Here is an 18,086-nt window from a genome sequence, read left to right on the forward strand (position 1 = left end):
CTTTGATTTATTCTTGCTAAGTGTCGCCTTGACATTTGAGGGTTAGCGTGTTTTTGAACGTCCACGTTGTTAGACAGATCTGATGCTGGGAGTAGACTGAGAGGGGGGGGTGAATCAGTTTACTCTCAGAAATCAGAACTTATGCATATCAAAACCAATAATCCGGAGCACAAAGAAACCAACACAATGAAGAATAGAACATGAAAGCACAGTACACACGACACCAATATTTTGACGTGGAAAAACCGGTAAAGGGAAAAACCACAGTGGGAAACCCTACCCACAATTAGATAATACTTATGCAGCAGTATGTGAAATTACAATGGGGAATGCACATGCAAAAAGCCCAAAAGCCTAGAGCGCACTGCTCATACAAAGGGAAGTCTCACTGACTTACATAAACATTGGACTACAATCTGGAAAGAATGAACTGTGAAAGTAGCATCTCCTAATGCTTGATACAGTTCCGGTTAAGCACAAATGTCTGCCCTACAATACAAAAACCTTCACCGAATGATATATCACTTGTTCACACATAAACCTTTCCTCTGATAATGCAGACATAACCATTGATCCCACATATATCGATCGATATGCAAAGTACATGAACAAGTCACCTATAAATATAGATCATCAACCTTATTGACAAGGTCGGCTAAATCCTAAACCCATAATAACAAAAATTACATTACACGATATCACCGTCAAACCAATATTATGATTTACATTACATAGCATGGACCTAAATCAAGTAACCAAACAATTCCATCCACCGGAAATTCTGCTAAGACCAAAATCCAACACACTTCACCAACCACTAGAAACCCTTAGTGAAGTAACACAGAAAGTCTAAACGGATCCAAATAAGACCACCATAATAGCACACCGGCCAATGCAAAGTCACCAAACACTCGGAATATGATCAAGAAGCACCTTCAGCATGATAGAAACTAATTCCATAAGCCGGATCAAAGTCGCCTGACCAAAACACCAAATATCACTTACAGGTAGAGCTAGCTGGGAAAGCTAGAAGCTAGCCGGTACCGGTAAATACCAAAAGCGATAACAGCCAAAGCACCAAATCATGAACCAACAGAATATAGCAAGCATATAATCATCCAGAATAAGCATCCAAAACCGATTCCAGAGATCTGATCATAGCGGATCAAAATCATAGCCAAAACCAAGATGATCACCAAGACTAACCAGGATACAGTGTTGACATCAATGACAACACTTAACCAAATCCAGCATATTGCCAACACACGTCAGTAATTTTTGAGTGCCAAAGTGTTTTAGGGCCTTTTGGAGTTGTTTTCTCATCCTAGAAAGTTATTCAAGTTGATTTTGCACTTTATCCCGATAGGTCCCTTTGTGTTTCGCTCGAATTTTTGGTGAATTTGCCTAAGTTCATATGAGTTTTATTGAGTTTTTAAGTTTCCTAGTGGTTTTGAGTGGAAAAATCATCATATTCCGGATGAAAATCCATATTCTAAGGGTCAAAAGGTCAAAATTCCATACTAGGGGTGCTTTTCCCCTCATATTCCTGACTACCCATGATTTTCCCCACTCAAAATCCAGACTGGACATGGATTTCCCTTGGAATCCAGACATGCCCTATTTTTCCCCATTCAAAATCCAAACTAGGGGCGATTTTTCACCAGGATGAATAAATTTTGTCTAAGTGTTGGGAATTTTCCTGACTACCTTCGAATTTCCCCTAGGGAGTGTGGATGAAGTTGTGGATGACTTAAGTGAGGATTCTTGATGACAATCGATTTTCCACCAGAGCTTTTCATGATGACTTTTTGTGGATTTTAGTGTGGATAGTGATTCCAAACTTGGTGCGAATTTCCACCAAGTGCAAATTGAAGATTTCTAAGTCTGGATAACTGTCCAGACAGGGGTCGATTTTCCCCCAAAGAAATTTTCAATAATTTTTAATAAGTTTTCATTGGGATTTTTATCCCAACATGGGGCAATTTTCCCCCCAAGGATCAATTTTGATCTAAATTTTAAAATATTTTAAATAAATTGACCCGAAATTAATTGTTTTTACAAGTGTTGACGATTATTTAAAAAATAAAAACAATTATTAATGATTTGCAATGATCATTTAATAAAAAATTATTTTCCTAATGCAAATCGATTTTCCTAGGCAAGTATAAAAGGCAAGTTTTTATCCCACATTGCTTGTGTGGTAAAGTTTCAAGGAGAGAACAAGAATAAAAGGAACCAGCCAGCATTAAAATATTATTATAAGTGTTGATGGTGATGGCTAAGTGGCTGATTGAAGGCAATTTGAAGGTCCCAACTAGGCAAGTTTTGCCCAAGTGTCCATTGGACACCAATTTTGGAAGCTAAGTTGTAGATTTAAAGAGTTTGTTTGCCCAATCAGACCTGGGCGCCACCATTAAAGAGGAGCTACAGCATGTTTAATGGCTGATTAAGCCACATATAGCGATTTTGGGAGATGGCGACATGATTGCAAGGGCTGCGATTTTGTTTTGAGGCAGATTGCCCTTCATTTTAGGTGATTTTTGTGATTCTCTTGAGCTCCAATGCTGTTGGGAGGCTGCCATTACACTCAGATCAGAGTTTGGCGCCATTGCTGGAAGTGATTTGGACACCATTGTTGGCTGGAACCTTCATTTCCAGATTTAACTTTTCACTCCCAGCCATCACACATTTAGGTGATTTCATTGGGAAGCCATTTTGGAGTGATTTGAAGGCATCTTCTGAGGTACACCATTGTTGTTACAGTCTGAAACTCCATAGTTGTAGGTGTCTTCAGACTAATTTTCATTTCCAGCTACTCTTATCACAAAAGCTTGCACCCTTGCTGAGCTATCAACTCAACAACCTCGTGAAACATGGAAACAACCCCGAAGTGTGGGACCTTGCGCAAGGGGGTTGAATCTCCGGAGAAGACCGACTTCCTTCTCAATCCAAGTGTAGGTGTTGAACCAACTCAACACTTCAAAATCTTACTTCTAAGCCTATCCTAACAGCTTGCAAAGGAAAGGGGAAGAGAGAAATGCTTAAAAGGAAAGGAGGTGATGCACCAAGATAAGAGATGTTTCTCTCCCCACCCAAAATGGCAAAAAGAATCAACTAAAATACCTAGGAGATGCACAAACTTCAATTGCATGAATGACCTTAACGCACGTATGGAGGTTAGGACTTGCTGAATGTCAAGAGGGGAGAAGGTTTCCCACAAGTCACACCCAGAAACAGGTTAACACAGCATACATGTGAAAGAAAGCCACAAACATACACTTACAATGAAGGTAAGAACACATACACAACATACATAAGTTAAAGTAAGGCAAGAATGGTGATTTCAATTCATTATAAGGCCAATGGCCAAACTTAGAGTTGCAAAAATGCAAGATAAATACAAGAGAAGTGAAAGAGCATAGAATAGCTCAAGCCAGCAGAGAGAGAACCCTTTACAATGAGTCTTAACAGCCTTTATATAGAAAATTGGTTACAAGAGTGATCATGACCCTTGTGTGTGCAGGGAAATGTCAGTCTGGGAGTGCAGGGAAGAGTATGCACCTGACTTTCTATACATGCAAGCAACCTAGCCATACCCTAAAAATGCAACCCTGAGAAGGGTGGATTGATTGACCTTCCAAAGTCAGAGCATGCAAACATGACATAAGTTACTACAACAAGCATGGCCCTGTACCTCTCTTGATGGAAATTCTGCCAAAATCATTAAATGCACACCTGTGGCTCCAAAAAAGAAGGTGCACAAGTCACAATAGTCGTCGGAGCATTTAAAGCTTTGAGTGTTGATTACGCCATCCGAAAGTGTTGCCAGTCGGAAAGAAGTCTGAGGACTCCGAAAACTCGGGTTCTCGAAGTGGGGAAGACAAGGAAGGAACTTCGGAACCGGAGAAGAGGAAGGAGAACTTCGGAAACTCGAGGTTCCGAAGTTCCGGGAAAGGGAAGAAGAGACTAAGCAAACGAAAAAGGGGAGACCTAGCAAAGGAACTTCGGAACCTCGGGGTTCCGGAGTTCCAGGAAACAGAAAAAAGGCCAAGGAAGGAACCTCGGAACCTCGGGGTTCCGGAGTTCTGAAGAAGAGGGAAAGGCAGCAAGGAAGGGACTTCGGAACCTCAGGGTTTCGGAGTTCCGGAGAACAGAGAAAAGGCAAGGAGGGAAGGAACTTCGAAACCTCAGGGTTACGAAGTTCCGGGAAAAGAAAGGGGCTAAGGGAAAGGAACTTCAGAACCTCGGGGTTTCGGAGTTCCGAAAAAGGCAAGGAAAGGGCACTTCGAAACCTCGGGGTTCTGGAGTTTCGGAGAACTGAAAAGGAGGGGGAAGGAAAGGGGTTCCGAAGTTCCGCGAAGGAGAAAGGAGAGGCAGCAAAGGGAGGGAACTTCGAAACCTCGGGGTTCTGGAGTTCCAGGGAAGGGAAGAAGACGAGGAGAGAACTTCGGAACCTCAGAGTTCCGAAGTTCTAGAGAAGAAAAGAAGAGAAGGCAAAGAGAAGGAACTTCGGAACCTCAGGGTTCTGAAGTTCCGGGGAACAGGAAAGAAAAGGGAAGCAAAGGGAAGGGACTTCCTCCAAACAAGACAACACTTCTCACCTCATAATTCTTCTGCTTTTCTCCTTGATCAACTGGGGCAACGTTGGTCCATGGATCGTATCTCTGATCGGTTCTTACTGATGGACCAACGGTGTCATAAAATGACAACAGCTACCTCCACACTTGGGCGATTTTCATTGTGCATCATTTTCGGTGAGTTTTGGAAGCATTTTCTAGAGCTTCCATTGCTGATCTAAGTCTGAAACTGCACTTTCAGATTTGTCTTCAGACTTGAGATATTTTTTACCAGCCTTTTGTTTGTGTCCAGATTTGACAAACTTCACTTTGGAAAGGTGAAATCCATCAAATACAAGTGTTTCCTATGTCTGCGACAAGTTTAAATGACTGATTGAAGTTGCAGGTTGTCTTCAGACATTGGGCAGCCATTGTTGGACCTTGGAAGGGTGTCTTCGGACTTTAAGAACTAAAAATCAGACTTTTCCAAGAATTTTCAGAGTTGTGGTATACTTTTGGGCACCATTTTTTATATTTTTCTGAGTATACAAGGTTGTCTTCAGACTGATACTTTGTTCCCAGCCACATAGTTATGCCCAGATGTAACCATTTTTGAGTTTTGGAGGGTAAAATAATTCAAATGCAAGCATGTGACATGGCTGTGACCACTTCCAGCCATTGATATTCATAGTTTTCAGTGTGTCTTCAGACTTTTTGGAGCCATTTTCAGACTTTCAGAGGGTGTATTCAAACTTGGAAATCAGAAAATCAGACTTCAATACACCATTTTCAGAGTGTTTTTAGACCTGGACATTCATTTTTGGGCACCAAATCATGCCATTTTTTGAGTTTACAGGTATGTCTTCAGACTTATTTATTGCAATCAGACTTATCCTAAGTCTAAAAACCAAGTTTTCTTGAGGAGAATTTTCTAGATTTCAATCCGGACCTTCATATTTTCCAAATTCGGTGCTACAATTTTCTAAGACTACCTATCACAAGTTGGGACAAATGTTAGGAACAAAGTCTTGATGGTGTCCGGATTTCCACTCCAAATGATGATGAAATCAGCACAAAATTTTCAAGGACAATGAGTCCGGATGAGGGTCGGATTTCCACTCGAAGACAAAATTACGAGGAAGGGACAAATTAATTCGGATGAAGATCAATAACAAAGTTGTCCAGATAGACATCAAATTTCCACCAAGTGAAAGAATGGACAAGGATAATGCGGATGGTTTTGAGGACTAAACCATCCCTATGCGGATGGATTTCCCACCAAAGTTGAAATCAAGTTTATCACATGGATGTTTGATTCAATGCTTGTTTGTTTTGCAGGATTGTTCCGAGGAAAGGAAGCATGATGATCGAGGCTTGAGGTGAAGGAGGATGCACGCAATGCGGATAAGGAAGATCAACACTTCAAGGATTGGAAGAGGATTTCAGGACAAGGATTCCAAAGGCAAAGATGCAAACTAGATTAATCATGAAGAAGACTTCACCTTGATGATGAACAAATGAAGGAAAGCAAGTTCAAGAAATGAACACAAAGGATTCCACATTATGAAATCCAGAACTACATCAAAGAATTTCAATACAAGGAAATAATTTAAGATTCCAAGATCGGGAAAATTTTCCAAACATGAGGAGGGAACAGTTCATGGAATTCCTTAACATAAGGATGAAACGCAAAGTATCATAAGGAATTCCAAACATTATGAAGAAGAGGAATGTACAAGGCAAATTGATTAAGTGTATAAGGCAAGTTGAGGTGGCATCCTAGTCACCATCCGTTCAATCAAAGGGTACCAAGTCAACGTTCATTCAAGGAGGGAACAAGTGACACATGGCGCTACACCAAATATCATTTATCTTCCTTACCCTCGTTTCTCATTGGTCAATGTAATGGTAGTTGTAACAAACCCTAATTAGGGTTTTATTTTGTAATCTTGGTCGTTGATCTTGAATCAATCTGAGCCATTCATTTCTTTTGAGGCTCTATATAAACCCCATTGCCTCTCACATTTGTAAGCGAGAGATTTTGTAGAATTGTTGGTATATGCTGCAGCTTTTGAATACAAATCATTGTTCGACTTGATGGTGATTTTGTTTTTCAGGTGTTGTCTTGCATTCAAGGTTCTCAATTCCTCCAAGTTAGATTAGAATTTTAGATTTAGAATTTGCTTCCAATGTTTGTTATAGATTGAATGAAAGAATTGTTGAGTATATTTGTGTGGAATCCATCAATCCATACCACTAGCCTCTTGCTGATTGTAAGTGCGCCGTGCGTGGTCAACTGGAAATTTATGCAAGCTTAACTTCAATTATTATACGTCCATTGATATGCATCAACTTGGATGGTCTCAATGTTTGATGGTAATAATTTGAAATCTATGAAGTATACCTTAGATGATTGCACTAAGCTCCTGTCAAAATCTGTTTGACTTGATGGTGAGACCTTGCCTGGTTTGATTCCACTAAATTTGTTCATCATTTCATACATTCCTAGGCTTAGAATAGATTTCCTGAACCCTATTCCCTTTTGTCATTTTTTTAGAAAAGTCTTGTTAGAGTTGAGTCAAGAACTACATTGCAAAATCCTAAGTTATCAACATACTATCCTGATCCATGATAAGATTGAGCATTCATGTACAACGTAAGTCCCCTTGTGATTCCAGCATTTATCACATCAAACCATTGAACTTATCCACAAGTCAAGACATGACATTTCGTAACCTTGGAGTTGTCTCATTTGATCGCAAAGCATAGCATATGAGAGACTTTGTTCAAGAGAGGATAAGATACCTTGGTATTTTATTTTGTGTTCGCATGTGCATAAAAAACACATCAACACGACCATATCTTCTTCTTCCAACTTGCGACCAATGACCTCCAATTGATCGTGAATGTCTTTGATTTTCATCAAATGATCCTACAAAAGACACTTTCTCATCCATCATTATCAACATATTTTTGAGGAAGAAGGCATTGCCTTTATCTGACGTTTTGTGTAGAGATTTAGGTGAGTCCAAAATTTTGCAGAGGTCTTACTTGAGAGAACCTCTAGAAGCATTTCATCTGTGGCAAATAGTTTGATAAGCATAACAGCTTCACGATTATGCTCATCGAATTTGTCCCATTCTTTAATCGAAATTGTTGGACAAGTGTATGTACCAAGGACAATCTAGTCAAGGCACCTATACTCGAAGATTGTGAGCATCCAATGTTTCTGGGTGTTATAATTTTTACCATTGAACCTCTCGCTGCCTTCCAACATAATATTGGACAATGAAGTCATCCCTCCCGCTATCCAAAGTCATGAAAAACAAGCTAAACTATAGCTTTGAGTGAAATTTTTAGGAAAAAATTTTGAAAACCCAAACACCTTTGATTTTTATTGATAAAAAAAATCTTGAGGCTGAAAACCCATACAATTTGAAAAAGAAAACCCACGATTGTTTAGGTCTGTCGCATGCAAAAAAAACCACAATTTTTTAAAACCCACACGATTTGAAGAAGAAAACCTGTGATTACCAGCAAAAAAAATCCACACAATTTTGCATAGTAAAAAACCAGCCTGCAATTTTCAGACAAAACCCTTCATCAATTTTCCACAAAAAGAAGTCACAATTTTTTAATGTTAAAGTAAGGAGTGAAAATCTCCTTAAATAGGAGATTACAAAGATCTTTCCATAAGGGATAAGATTGACAACTAAGAAAAGCAAACTTAACTGAAGAATAAAGAATGTTTCTAAATACTATCCTAATGACATAACTGACCATTTTAAACTAAATATAACAATATTATTTTAATAATGATGTATCTCTAAAACTTATCTTTTAGCGCTTGTAATTCTTCTTTCAATTTGCAGCCAATTCCCTTTGTACAAATGTCTTCAAAATATATCTAATTTCTGCCCAAGTTAGAGGTTTCGTCCACTAACTTGATAAGAGGTATTAAAGATTTCCAACCTTAATTTCTAATCTTGAGGGGTTTTGTCCTCAAATTTCTGAAACTAAATTTTGTATTCCACAAGGAACAATAGATATTATGCCCTCCCCCTTATATGGTGATCCCTCCTTCCTTCTTATATACCTTGTCTTCTTAGGAGACGCAACTATACATAAGTTATTTGACCATTCTTAACATCTTAATCTTTATTTAATTCCATTTTTGTGTAATATTGTTTATCTTCCTTTGGACACTTCCTTAAACTTGTTCTATACCTCTCCAAAGGTGGCAGCCTTATAATGCTGCGACCGGCTTCTACAACTTTCACGATTTCTTCACAAACCAGTGATCTCCCTTTTTAACTACTTCAACATTCCAAATTGTCTTTTACCATAGGCGGCCAAATGAAACACTTGGCTGAGTCAATCTTTCCCTTTTTCATCAGGCGGCTTCAACAAACCTTCTTCACTGTGATCTCCTTCTGAGAATACTACACCTGCGATCTGTCTTTGTGAACTGCAAATTTCCAACAAAATCTATCTAGAATTGGCTAGGCTTCTACTCCATATTCTTCTTTAGAAAAAAACTCACAACAATGCCAGCTTTATTAAAAACAAGTGGGATATTACATCTACTCTCACAAATTGCTAGTTCCTCTATTGCAGAGAGAAATTGATCCACATATGGCCTTATCCATTTAATTAAGAGGAACAAGCTTACCTCTAGACAGGCAGAGAAGCTAGATGCAATTCATAGTATCTTGCGACTTTAGGATTGACTATCTAGGAGATATTGACAAAGGCTAGCAGCACGTTGAGAAGTTGATCATGAAGATGTTAAGCAGATTGATAAGGAGGTGCACATGAGATTGGCTGATCTTTCACTACATAAGCTACAAGTTCAGCCACGAAGTGACACAAAAAGCTTTTTTGATAAAAGCTGTGCTTGTACAAGTACTATATTCTTTTATGCTGCTTCCCATCAAATGCTTCGAAAGTTTGAACAATGAAATCAGAAATTCAAATATATTGTTCATGTTACACCATTAGCTATGAACCTGAATCATGATATATTTATTGTTATATGAACCTGAATCATGTCACTACCATCACTTCTGGCATTATGTATTTATTGCAGCTATACTACTGTCATTGTCTTGATTTTAATGTCATGTTACTCAACATGATATATTTATTGTTATACTTCTGTTACTACCATCACTTCTGTCATAGTATATTTATTGCTGCTATACTACTGCTATTGTCTTGATTTTGATGTCATGTTACTCAGCATTGTAATTATGGTACAAAACCTTATTGTACCAAAAATCATTGATATTAGCCAAAGTTCATACAAACGTGTACTTTATTCATAAGTGTTTAAATTCTTCAAATAAAGTTCATTTTTTGCCTTTAATTAAAAAAAATTCTAAGAATTTTTTATTTTCCCAACAGCTATTTTCTTTATACCTGTTGTTCAGGGGATTTATTGTTCAGTGTTTCTGCATTGCAAATATTTCTTAGGGCAACTCATTGTTTGGGCACCTGGGCAACTGACTGTTAGGGAATTCCTCTTTTATCTATGGTTGTGTTGGAGCACTGCTAAAGCTGCCCTGAATTCTGATGATCCTACTGCTTAATTGTGCTTCGCTCCCTAATCATTCTGCCCTGTTCTTCATTCCTTGTGATCAGTTTTGCCACCATATACCTCATTCTCGTGCCGCCATCTTCTCATCCCATGCTGCCATGTCGACCTCACCATGTTTTATAAAAGTTAAAACTATAATTGTAAAGTAGAAGTAATAAACTATAACTCTAATTTAATATTTCATATTTATAAGTTTATATTAATATTGTATAGTTCGTATTTAATTTCTAGCATAAGGTTTTTAAATTGTTATTTAATTTTGTAATTATAAATATCAATATTTGTAGTTTTATTTTTATTCATTTTATTAATTGGATAACATGATTGTCAATATTTTAAATGCCTTCGTTAATATCACCATTTATCATATTTATTTTATTTTTTGAAAATAAAATTAATAAAAATGCATATGTATTTTTATATTCTTCAAACATGATCACAGTTTTGTTTTTCCCAATTTTTATTAGCTGATGAACACGTCTGAATTTTTTCCTCACTGAATAAAAACAGGAACACAAACCTTGTGACTTAGGTGCCATGTGAAGTGGAAAACTTACTTGTAGCAGTTCCATCTAGTGATCAGAGATAAGAAAGGAAAGAATAAGGCCACAAATTGCCTCAACAGACCTTCAATCACTACGCTTCTCACAGCACTTACATTGAAGCTTACAAATTCTAGGTTTCACTCTACTTAAATTACACACTTTGAATGCACCAGACCACTCTCCCACAAGGTTAACAGGTCACCGACTTCTATTTGTTAGACAAGTTTGGACATCTCTATGTTCCAGAAGATGAACCTTACAAAACCCACTATTAGAAAGAGCACCTCAAAAAGAAATGACATTTTAATGTCAGCAAAATTCTTATCATATCCAATTAGAAACAAAGTTTCTTTACATCACTGTCAATTCCATTCAAAAACTTGAAAGTCCATTAATAATTTAATATGGATTTCTTGTGTAGATTGTCTATGACAAAACATTAACATGGCTCAATGTCTGTTGTAGAACATAGGTTTGTTTAAATAGCCATCATGGTTGTATGCTAGAGAATCTCATTGTACCAAAGGCAACACACACGTAATTTATCATGTTTGGGTTCATTTTGGAAATCATCCACTGTGCCTAACAGTGACACCAGGTTTTTCAATCATTTTGGTATGTCCTGTGAGAGATGTTAACTCAATTAGATCAGTCAATTGTGTTACATTCTAAATGGTAGGAACAACCATAGTGATCAATCAACCTCTCGTCCAACCATTGCACTGGTCAGTTTATTGTGTTTTCCACCAACCCACCATCCTAGACCTCATTGCAGATCAAGTTGATTCAGTGGTTAATGCCACATATACACAATATGGAAAACTTACAGCAATTTTTGCTTGGAAAACTCACAAGTAAATATAGAAAATCAAGATTTTTCCTTGGAAAACTCATCCAAATTCATATAATTTGGTTTTTCTTGCTTGTAGTTAATAAAACATGATTTTCATCATAGTTGAAAAACTCGGACTCGCCACGGACTCGGCAAACCAAAAATTTGGACTCGGACTCGGACTCGTGAAAGACTCGGCAAGGACTCGGCAAAAAAAAAACCGTAGTTTTACAAAAAAACATAAAGAAATTAATGCATTTAGAGAACATAAGAGCCATAATTGAAACATTACACATGTCACATACTCATAGTTTCAAACTTTCAACTCTAAAATGTATAATACCAAGATTTCTTCAATGCTAATTATGCTTTTATATGGAGCCTAATCAGACTCGGAGGTTAAATTTTCCCTACTTCCATCGGCGCAATTTCCCCCCATATTTTTCGACGGGGGTTTCGGGGCAACGCCCCCAAGTTGGGGTCAAGGGGCATCGCCGAAAGATCCTAAAATTTGACTAAGTCTGGAAAATTGAAGAATCCTCCAAAAACTAGATTTTGCATTATAACTCTTGGAGGTTCGAAACCACTCTCAAACACCCTGACAGTATATATGGAATATAACTTAAAGTCTGGAATGTCATCTTGATCTTCAAATGCCTTGAAATTTGGCTAAGTCTAGAATGTCTTCCTCATCCTGAAATCTGACTAAGTCTGGAAAATTGAAGAATCCTCCAAAAACTAGATTTTGCATTATAACTCTTGGAGGTCCGAAACGACTCTCAAACATCCTGACAGTATATATGGAATATAACTTAAAGTATAAGTGACATTTCTTATACTTAAATGTTATATTCCATATATGAATCCTGACGGAGAGACCTAATTTTTTCACATGTTAAACTCAATTTTAAAGCTTGCATGACATTTTCTCTGGGTCGCACGAGTCCATCTGAAAGACTCGCGAGTCCATGCAAAAGACTCGCGCGAGTCCTTGCAAAAGACTCGCGAGTCTTTCAGATGGACTCGCCAGGACTCGCCTCGCGAGTCCTTGGCGAGTCGACTCGTGGCTCCCATGGACTCGCGAGTCCGTGGCGAGTCCGTGGCGAGTCCACGAGTTTTAAAACTATGATTTTCATTGATGGTGAAGGTTTCAAAACATGATTCTCATTGGTGATGAAGGTTTGAAAGGCCTTAATTTGGGCTTGGTGGCAGGGACTCCGCCCCTTGACACTGCCCTATATCATGACAAGGAGCACACTGGCGGCGCTGCCCGTTGACCCCATAGGGTTCTCCACTCCCAAATCCCCATTAGTTATTGGATTTGTCAAATAAGAAATTTGATTACACTGAGGGGGTGAAGAGGAATTGAGATATAACTCTTGAGTGCACTTACTTAAACGTTATTATTACACAACTTGCCAAAAATCTGTTTAGATGGGGCAACTTCTACATATGACATGGCTAATGGAAGTGACACTGTAATTCATTAAGAGGTTGAACTTGTTTTTTGGTCTATGATATGGCATTAAACTCTAATTTTGATTTATATATGATAAAAAAATAGTAATATGCTCAACAAATTTAGTAATATGTGTGATTTTGAAAAATGTTTATAAATATTTATGTATTTAAAATGTTCAATAAAATTGCTGAGTTTTTGCCAAGTCCCATGTTTTTAAACTTTGTGGACCTGCCGAGTTATTGCCGAGTCTGAGTTTTTCAACTATGATAAAAACCAGCAATTAATAAAGAGTGTGGTATTGGAGGTGGCGAAGTGATTCAGCCAAGCAACAATTTCACTAAAAGACTTGTACTGATTTTTCAGTGTCTTCTAAATGGTGTTTGTCATCATTGTTGCTGGTCAGTTTCTAATTTTCCTACCAAACATAGCTTGGTACTAGGAACTCAATCTAAAAGCAATTGCAAGACAGTTAAATTAATAGCCATACCAAATATTGAAGGGAAGAGATGCAGAGTAAAAATCCTGATCAAGTTATAGAAGCAGAGGAGAAAGAAAGAGTTAGCAAATCAGAATGACCCTCAAATAATTGAATGGTTGAAATTCAAGAAGAGAAGGGATCAAGAATCGTTAAGGCAGGGAAATAAAAAATGAAAGATGAACAAACTCCCCCTAGTCATTGACAATGTGTCATAGATTTTTAAGTACATCCAAAGATTGTGTGCTTTGGAATGGATGTCTATGAAGTGACTGTCAATTCAGTGGAGGAAATTTTAAACCAATATGTTTCTTTTAAATGAGCTACAAAAAAATATATAGCTGATCAGATTGAGACCTACCAGCAAGGGCCAATAGCTGGAGTAGATGAAAGCTTTGAAGAAAACAAACATACTTAAGGAAGAGGCTTGTGGTATGGATTATGAAAATGATGGCTGGCTTAATAGCTGGAAGCAAAATCATGGCACTGAGTAACCTACACTGATCATGTCTGTTCCAAAAAACACTTCTGATAAATTCTTTCAGCAAATTGGCTTAAATGTTGATACTGTACTTGGACAAAATGCATAGAGCTGTAATAATTGTAAGTATATACATTATAGTTTCTCAGGTTTCAGTATGCATAGTGAACAAAGAAAAGGAAAGTTCATAAGCTTGACTTATGATGACTACAGAATGCCATTTTGGTTCTAGAACTGTGTAATATCTACTTATCCTTTCATATCAAATTTGTAGAAATGTAGCTTTGCATATAAAGAAATGATTATGAGGATTGTTGTATCATTAACAAACTCATTTGATAATTATCATGGAGAACAGAGTATGGACAAGCATGATAAAGAAAACAAGTAAAGGACACAAAATAGGGAACAGAGGCATAGCACAAGAAGCACTTAGTTGTTGTCGACCACCAGACAATTACATGGCAGTTTCAAAAATTAATATGTGGCAGTATAACTGCACAAAAATTTGGATATTATGTCTAAAATGCTTTTAATTTGTTACAAGAAATTAAAGTTGGGCAAAAAGAAAAAAGAAACTGCAGACAACTTAGTACTGCATACAGAGAAGAGTCAAAAGATAAGATTAAGAACAATCAAACAGAATGAGATACAATGGCAAATGGGCCAAAAGAGAGAGAGAGAGAGAGAGAGAGAGAGAGAGAGACAATGGCAAATGGGCCAAAAGAGAGAGAGAGAGAGAGAGAGAGAGAGATGAAAGAAGTAGGTGCATATACGCAACAGAACCATGCATGTGCACATGTGAGAACAAACATGAGTACAAGCACACAGTTAAAAGCACTCAGGGTTAAAAAAAATTCTTTACAAAAAAAGGTGAATAAGGATTTGTACCATGTACATATCCTTAAATTCAAGTTAGTGTCTGCACACAATAAACAATAAACAATACATCTTTTTCCCTTTAATAAGCACTAGAAATCTTTCACGATGTATGCAGAATGACAGAACTTTTCTGAAGAGCAAACTGCTTAAACCAAAAAATATGAGCAGTTGCAAATACCATCATTTGCATTATTCAAAAATACCACACAACACAGTTATGCAGACTTAAATTTGTGTAAATCACTACTTAAAATAGTCTAAGTATATACATACAAATTCCATACTGCAAAATCAAAGATCAAAGCAACAACCTCCAGAAGCATTTTAACAAAATATTTTTTGGAGAAATTATTGGCACACCAGATTAACTATATAAATCTGTACATGATAATCTTCCCATGACAACAGGAATCTCCTAGATGTTCAAATATGTTTTTCTAATATCAAAATTTTGCGCTTAGCACCATTGAAATTGACTTTGAAAGATCCTCACATAGTGGGCACTTATGCAACATAAACACTAGTATGCACATAGGAAATAAACATTATATTTGGGTTTTCAAAACTGAAATGTACTAAGGAGCAGTGCTAAGTACAAAAACAATTATTTCATACAAAAAAGCTTGTTGAGATATAAAACATAGACAACAGTGGCAGATAAATATAGAGATGCCTAGCATCACATAGATACCTCATATGGCAAAGCCTTAGATATCTCATAATGCCATAACATGAACTATGGAGAATTATCAGCATATATAGTTACCACAGAGAATTGTCAGCCTATAAAAACTATACAGTCTACGGAATGCTTTGGTGATCAATAGATTTTGTAAATTAATAACACAGAAATAATGGCAATCAGGAAGTCCGAATATCATGAAAATCACATAATTAGAGTGGAAATTCACATGGGATCACACGAATATCTAGACATCAGAATTAACAGAATCGTGCCATATCAGGACTCACAAGGGCTAGGAATGCACCATATAATTTAGCACCAGAACAGCCCCACCAATTTAAAAAAGTTGCGCTTTCACTACATCATTGTTTCTCTATATAGACTTTAAATCCAAGACTGGATGTGAAGTGGCATCTTTTGTGAATAACTCCAAGATAGATGACCCATGCATTGGTAAATGTGTCTTTTAACTTTTTTTAAAGGTTAAAAATTCTGTATGTTGAACTTTTTCCATAAATAGTATTGACCTATGAAACAACTGCATTTTGAGACTAATCTTTAACTCCTGGTATGAAATAGAGATTTGTAAAGTAGCGATTCTAGAAATTGTAGATGTAGTAATCAAATAGTTTAACTGAAACAATACAAACCTGACACTATTCCGTATGCCTCTAGGTGGAGAGCAGTCAGCCCTGTGAAAGTACCACTGTGCAAGGGTGCCACTGATAATGTACACTTGAGCTTCAATCATTGTTGTAGCAGACCATATCATTGTAATGATGGCTAATGCATAATAAGCTGGAACCCATCGATCCTGCTTCCACAAGCAACAATCAACGCCAGTGCTTACCCCACATGCATAACCAGACTCCACAACCTTGGGATTAGGAATGATCTTGCCATTCAGCCGAGCAAAGCTCAGAAATACTATAATAGGCACAAAATATACACAAAGAACAGCTGTTAAGCTGGGCAAAACAACCAGCAATCTGATATTCCTCGCAAGGCCTTCTGAAGCAGTTTGCAAAATTCTAATGGCAAGCTCTATCCTATGCCTGTTGGCAAAGATGATCCAGGCAATGATCCCAATCAGCACAAAAATCAAAATAAGGATGAAAATCCTGAGAGCAAGATTAATTGCTTCCTTGCAATCTTTGCTCAGCGTGCAGGCCACAAACCAGAACACGTTGATAAAAATAGGCAAAATAACAAAGAAAGGCAAACAGATATACACTATCTGTCTTGTATATGTTCTCAAAATCCACAAGAGGCCAAATATGAAGGGAACACTCAAAACCAAGGTTATTACAAGTGTCCAAACAATGTCCCTCAGTAAATACCTGGTGCCCTCTATAACAGCATGATTTTTGATAAAAACTAACTGCTCGTAAGCCACATTCCATACCTTCTGAAACCCTAATTCTCGATGAAACCCCATCTCACCATCAGACCTTAATTTCCTAAGACCTAATTCCCCAGAATGCTCTAATTTGTAATGAAACCCTAATTTGCCATGAAACTCTAGTTTTTTATCCCCGAGGGTACTAACCCTACCAAATGGATCAGTGCTGAGAGAAGATGTTTTTGTACAACTAGAGGAGTTTTTAAAGTACACGTAGGACTCCAAGTTTCCATAATTTCCATTTCTGTGGGCAATTGCAAAAATTCCGAATGCAAAAGTCGAAAGAACGAGAATCAGAAATACAATAAGGAAAGCAATATCCTGAAAAAACCTGCCTTCATGGTTATAACCGATAGGACCGTAGTTCTGAGAAGATATTTCTTCTTCTTCCTCTGGCTGACTGGATTTTTCGAGAAGTGGCTCTGTAGATTCAACATCTCCTCCATTACTTCCCCTTTTCGTTGTAGACATTTTTCACACCATAGAAATGCCTGTAAGTGCATTTAATTTTTATTTCTATTCTTGACTTCTGGAGTTTGATTAAGAGAAGGGAACTGAACATGCAGCTGACAGTTGCGTACGGAGAAGTTTTCGAAGCGTCGGACTCGGTGGATATGCTTTGTTTTGCTTGACACGAGTAGAATGATATTGTTATTCTACAGACAGAACGATCAAGCTTTCCACTTTTCTGCTTGTTTTGGCTAATTCAATGCGTACGCTGATTAAAAATATTTTTATTGAGAATTTCCTAGTCAAATTTTTGAAAGTGTCGGCGGTTGAGTAAAACAAAAAAAATCATGTATAATAGTTAAAAGTGTGCCTTCTTTCTAATTTATTAAAATTAAAAAAAAAATTTGGGGATAGATAAGCTTAGTTTTTACATTTAATAATAGGAAAATATTATAATCGATTTGATAGCTTAACAAGCTAAAATATTTATCAAGTTTCTATATTAAGTATTATTATATACACTATATATCGAACTTAAAACAAATTCCATTAATAAGCAGAATGAACAACATTTTAATCGAGAAAGTTCTTAAGAGATGACTATACATATGTCCTAATTCTAGTCGTATCATTATATTAGATCAAAAAAGACAACAAAATATGACCAGATGGAAGGATTTCACCCTCATCCTCATCTTCGACCTTGTGCTCTCCGGT

General features: G+C 37.2%; 1 protein-coding gene across 1 annotated transcript in view; it reads right to left on the reverse strand.

The window, feature by feature from the left end:
• LOC131072884 (choline transporter protein 1) overlaps positions 1-17,628 on the reverse strand; it is a 30,421-nt gene extending 12,793 nt beyond the window's left edge. The window contains exon 1 of the mRNA XM_058009179.2: positions 16,168-17,628. Coding sequence (XP_057865162.2) covers positions 16,168-17,390 — 1,223 coding nt within the window. The 5' untranslated portion in view covers positions 17,391-17,628. The remainder of the gene's footprint in view (positions 1-16,167) is intronic.
• Between the last annotated feature and the right edge of the window lie 458 nt (positions 17,629-18,086).

The sequence above is a fragment of the Cryptomeria japonica genome, chromosome 11, assembly GCF_030272615.1.
Source record: "Cryptomeria japonica chromosome 11, Sugi_1.0, whole genome shotgun sequence".
NCBI classification, from domain to species: Eukaryota; Viridiplantae; Streptophyta; class Pinopsida; order Cupressales; family Cupressaceae; genus Cryptomeria; species Cryptomeria japonica.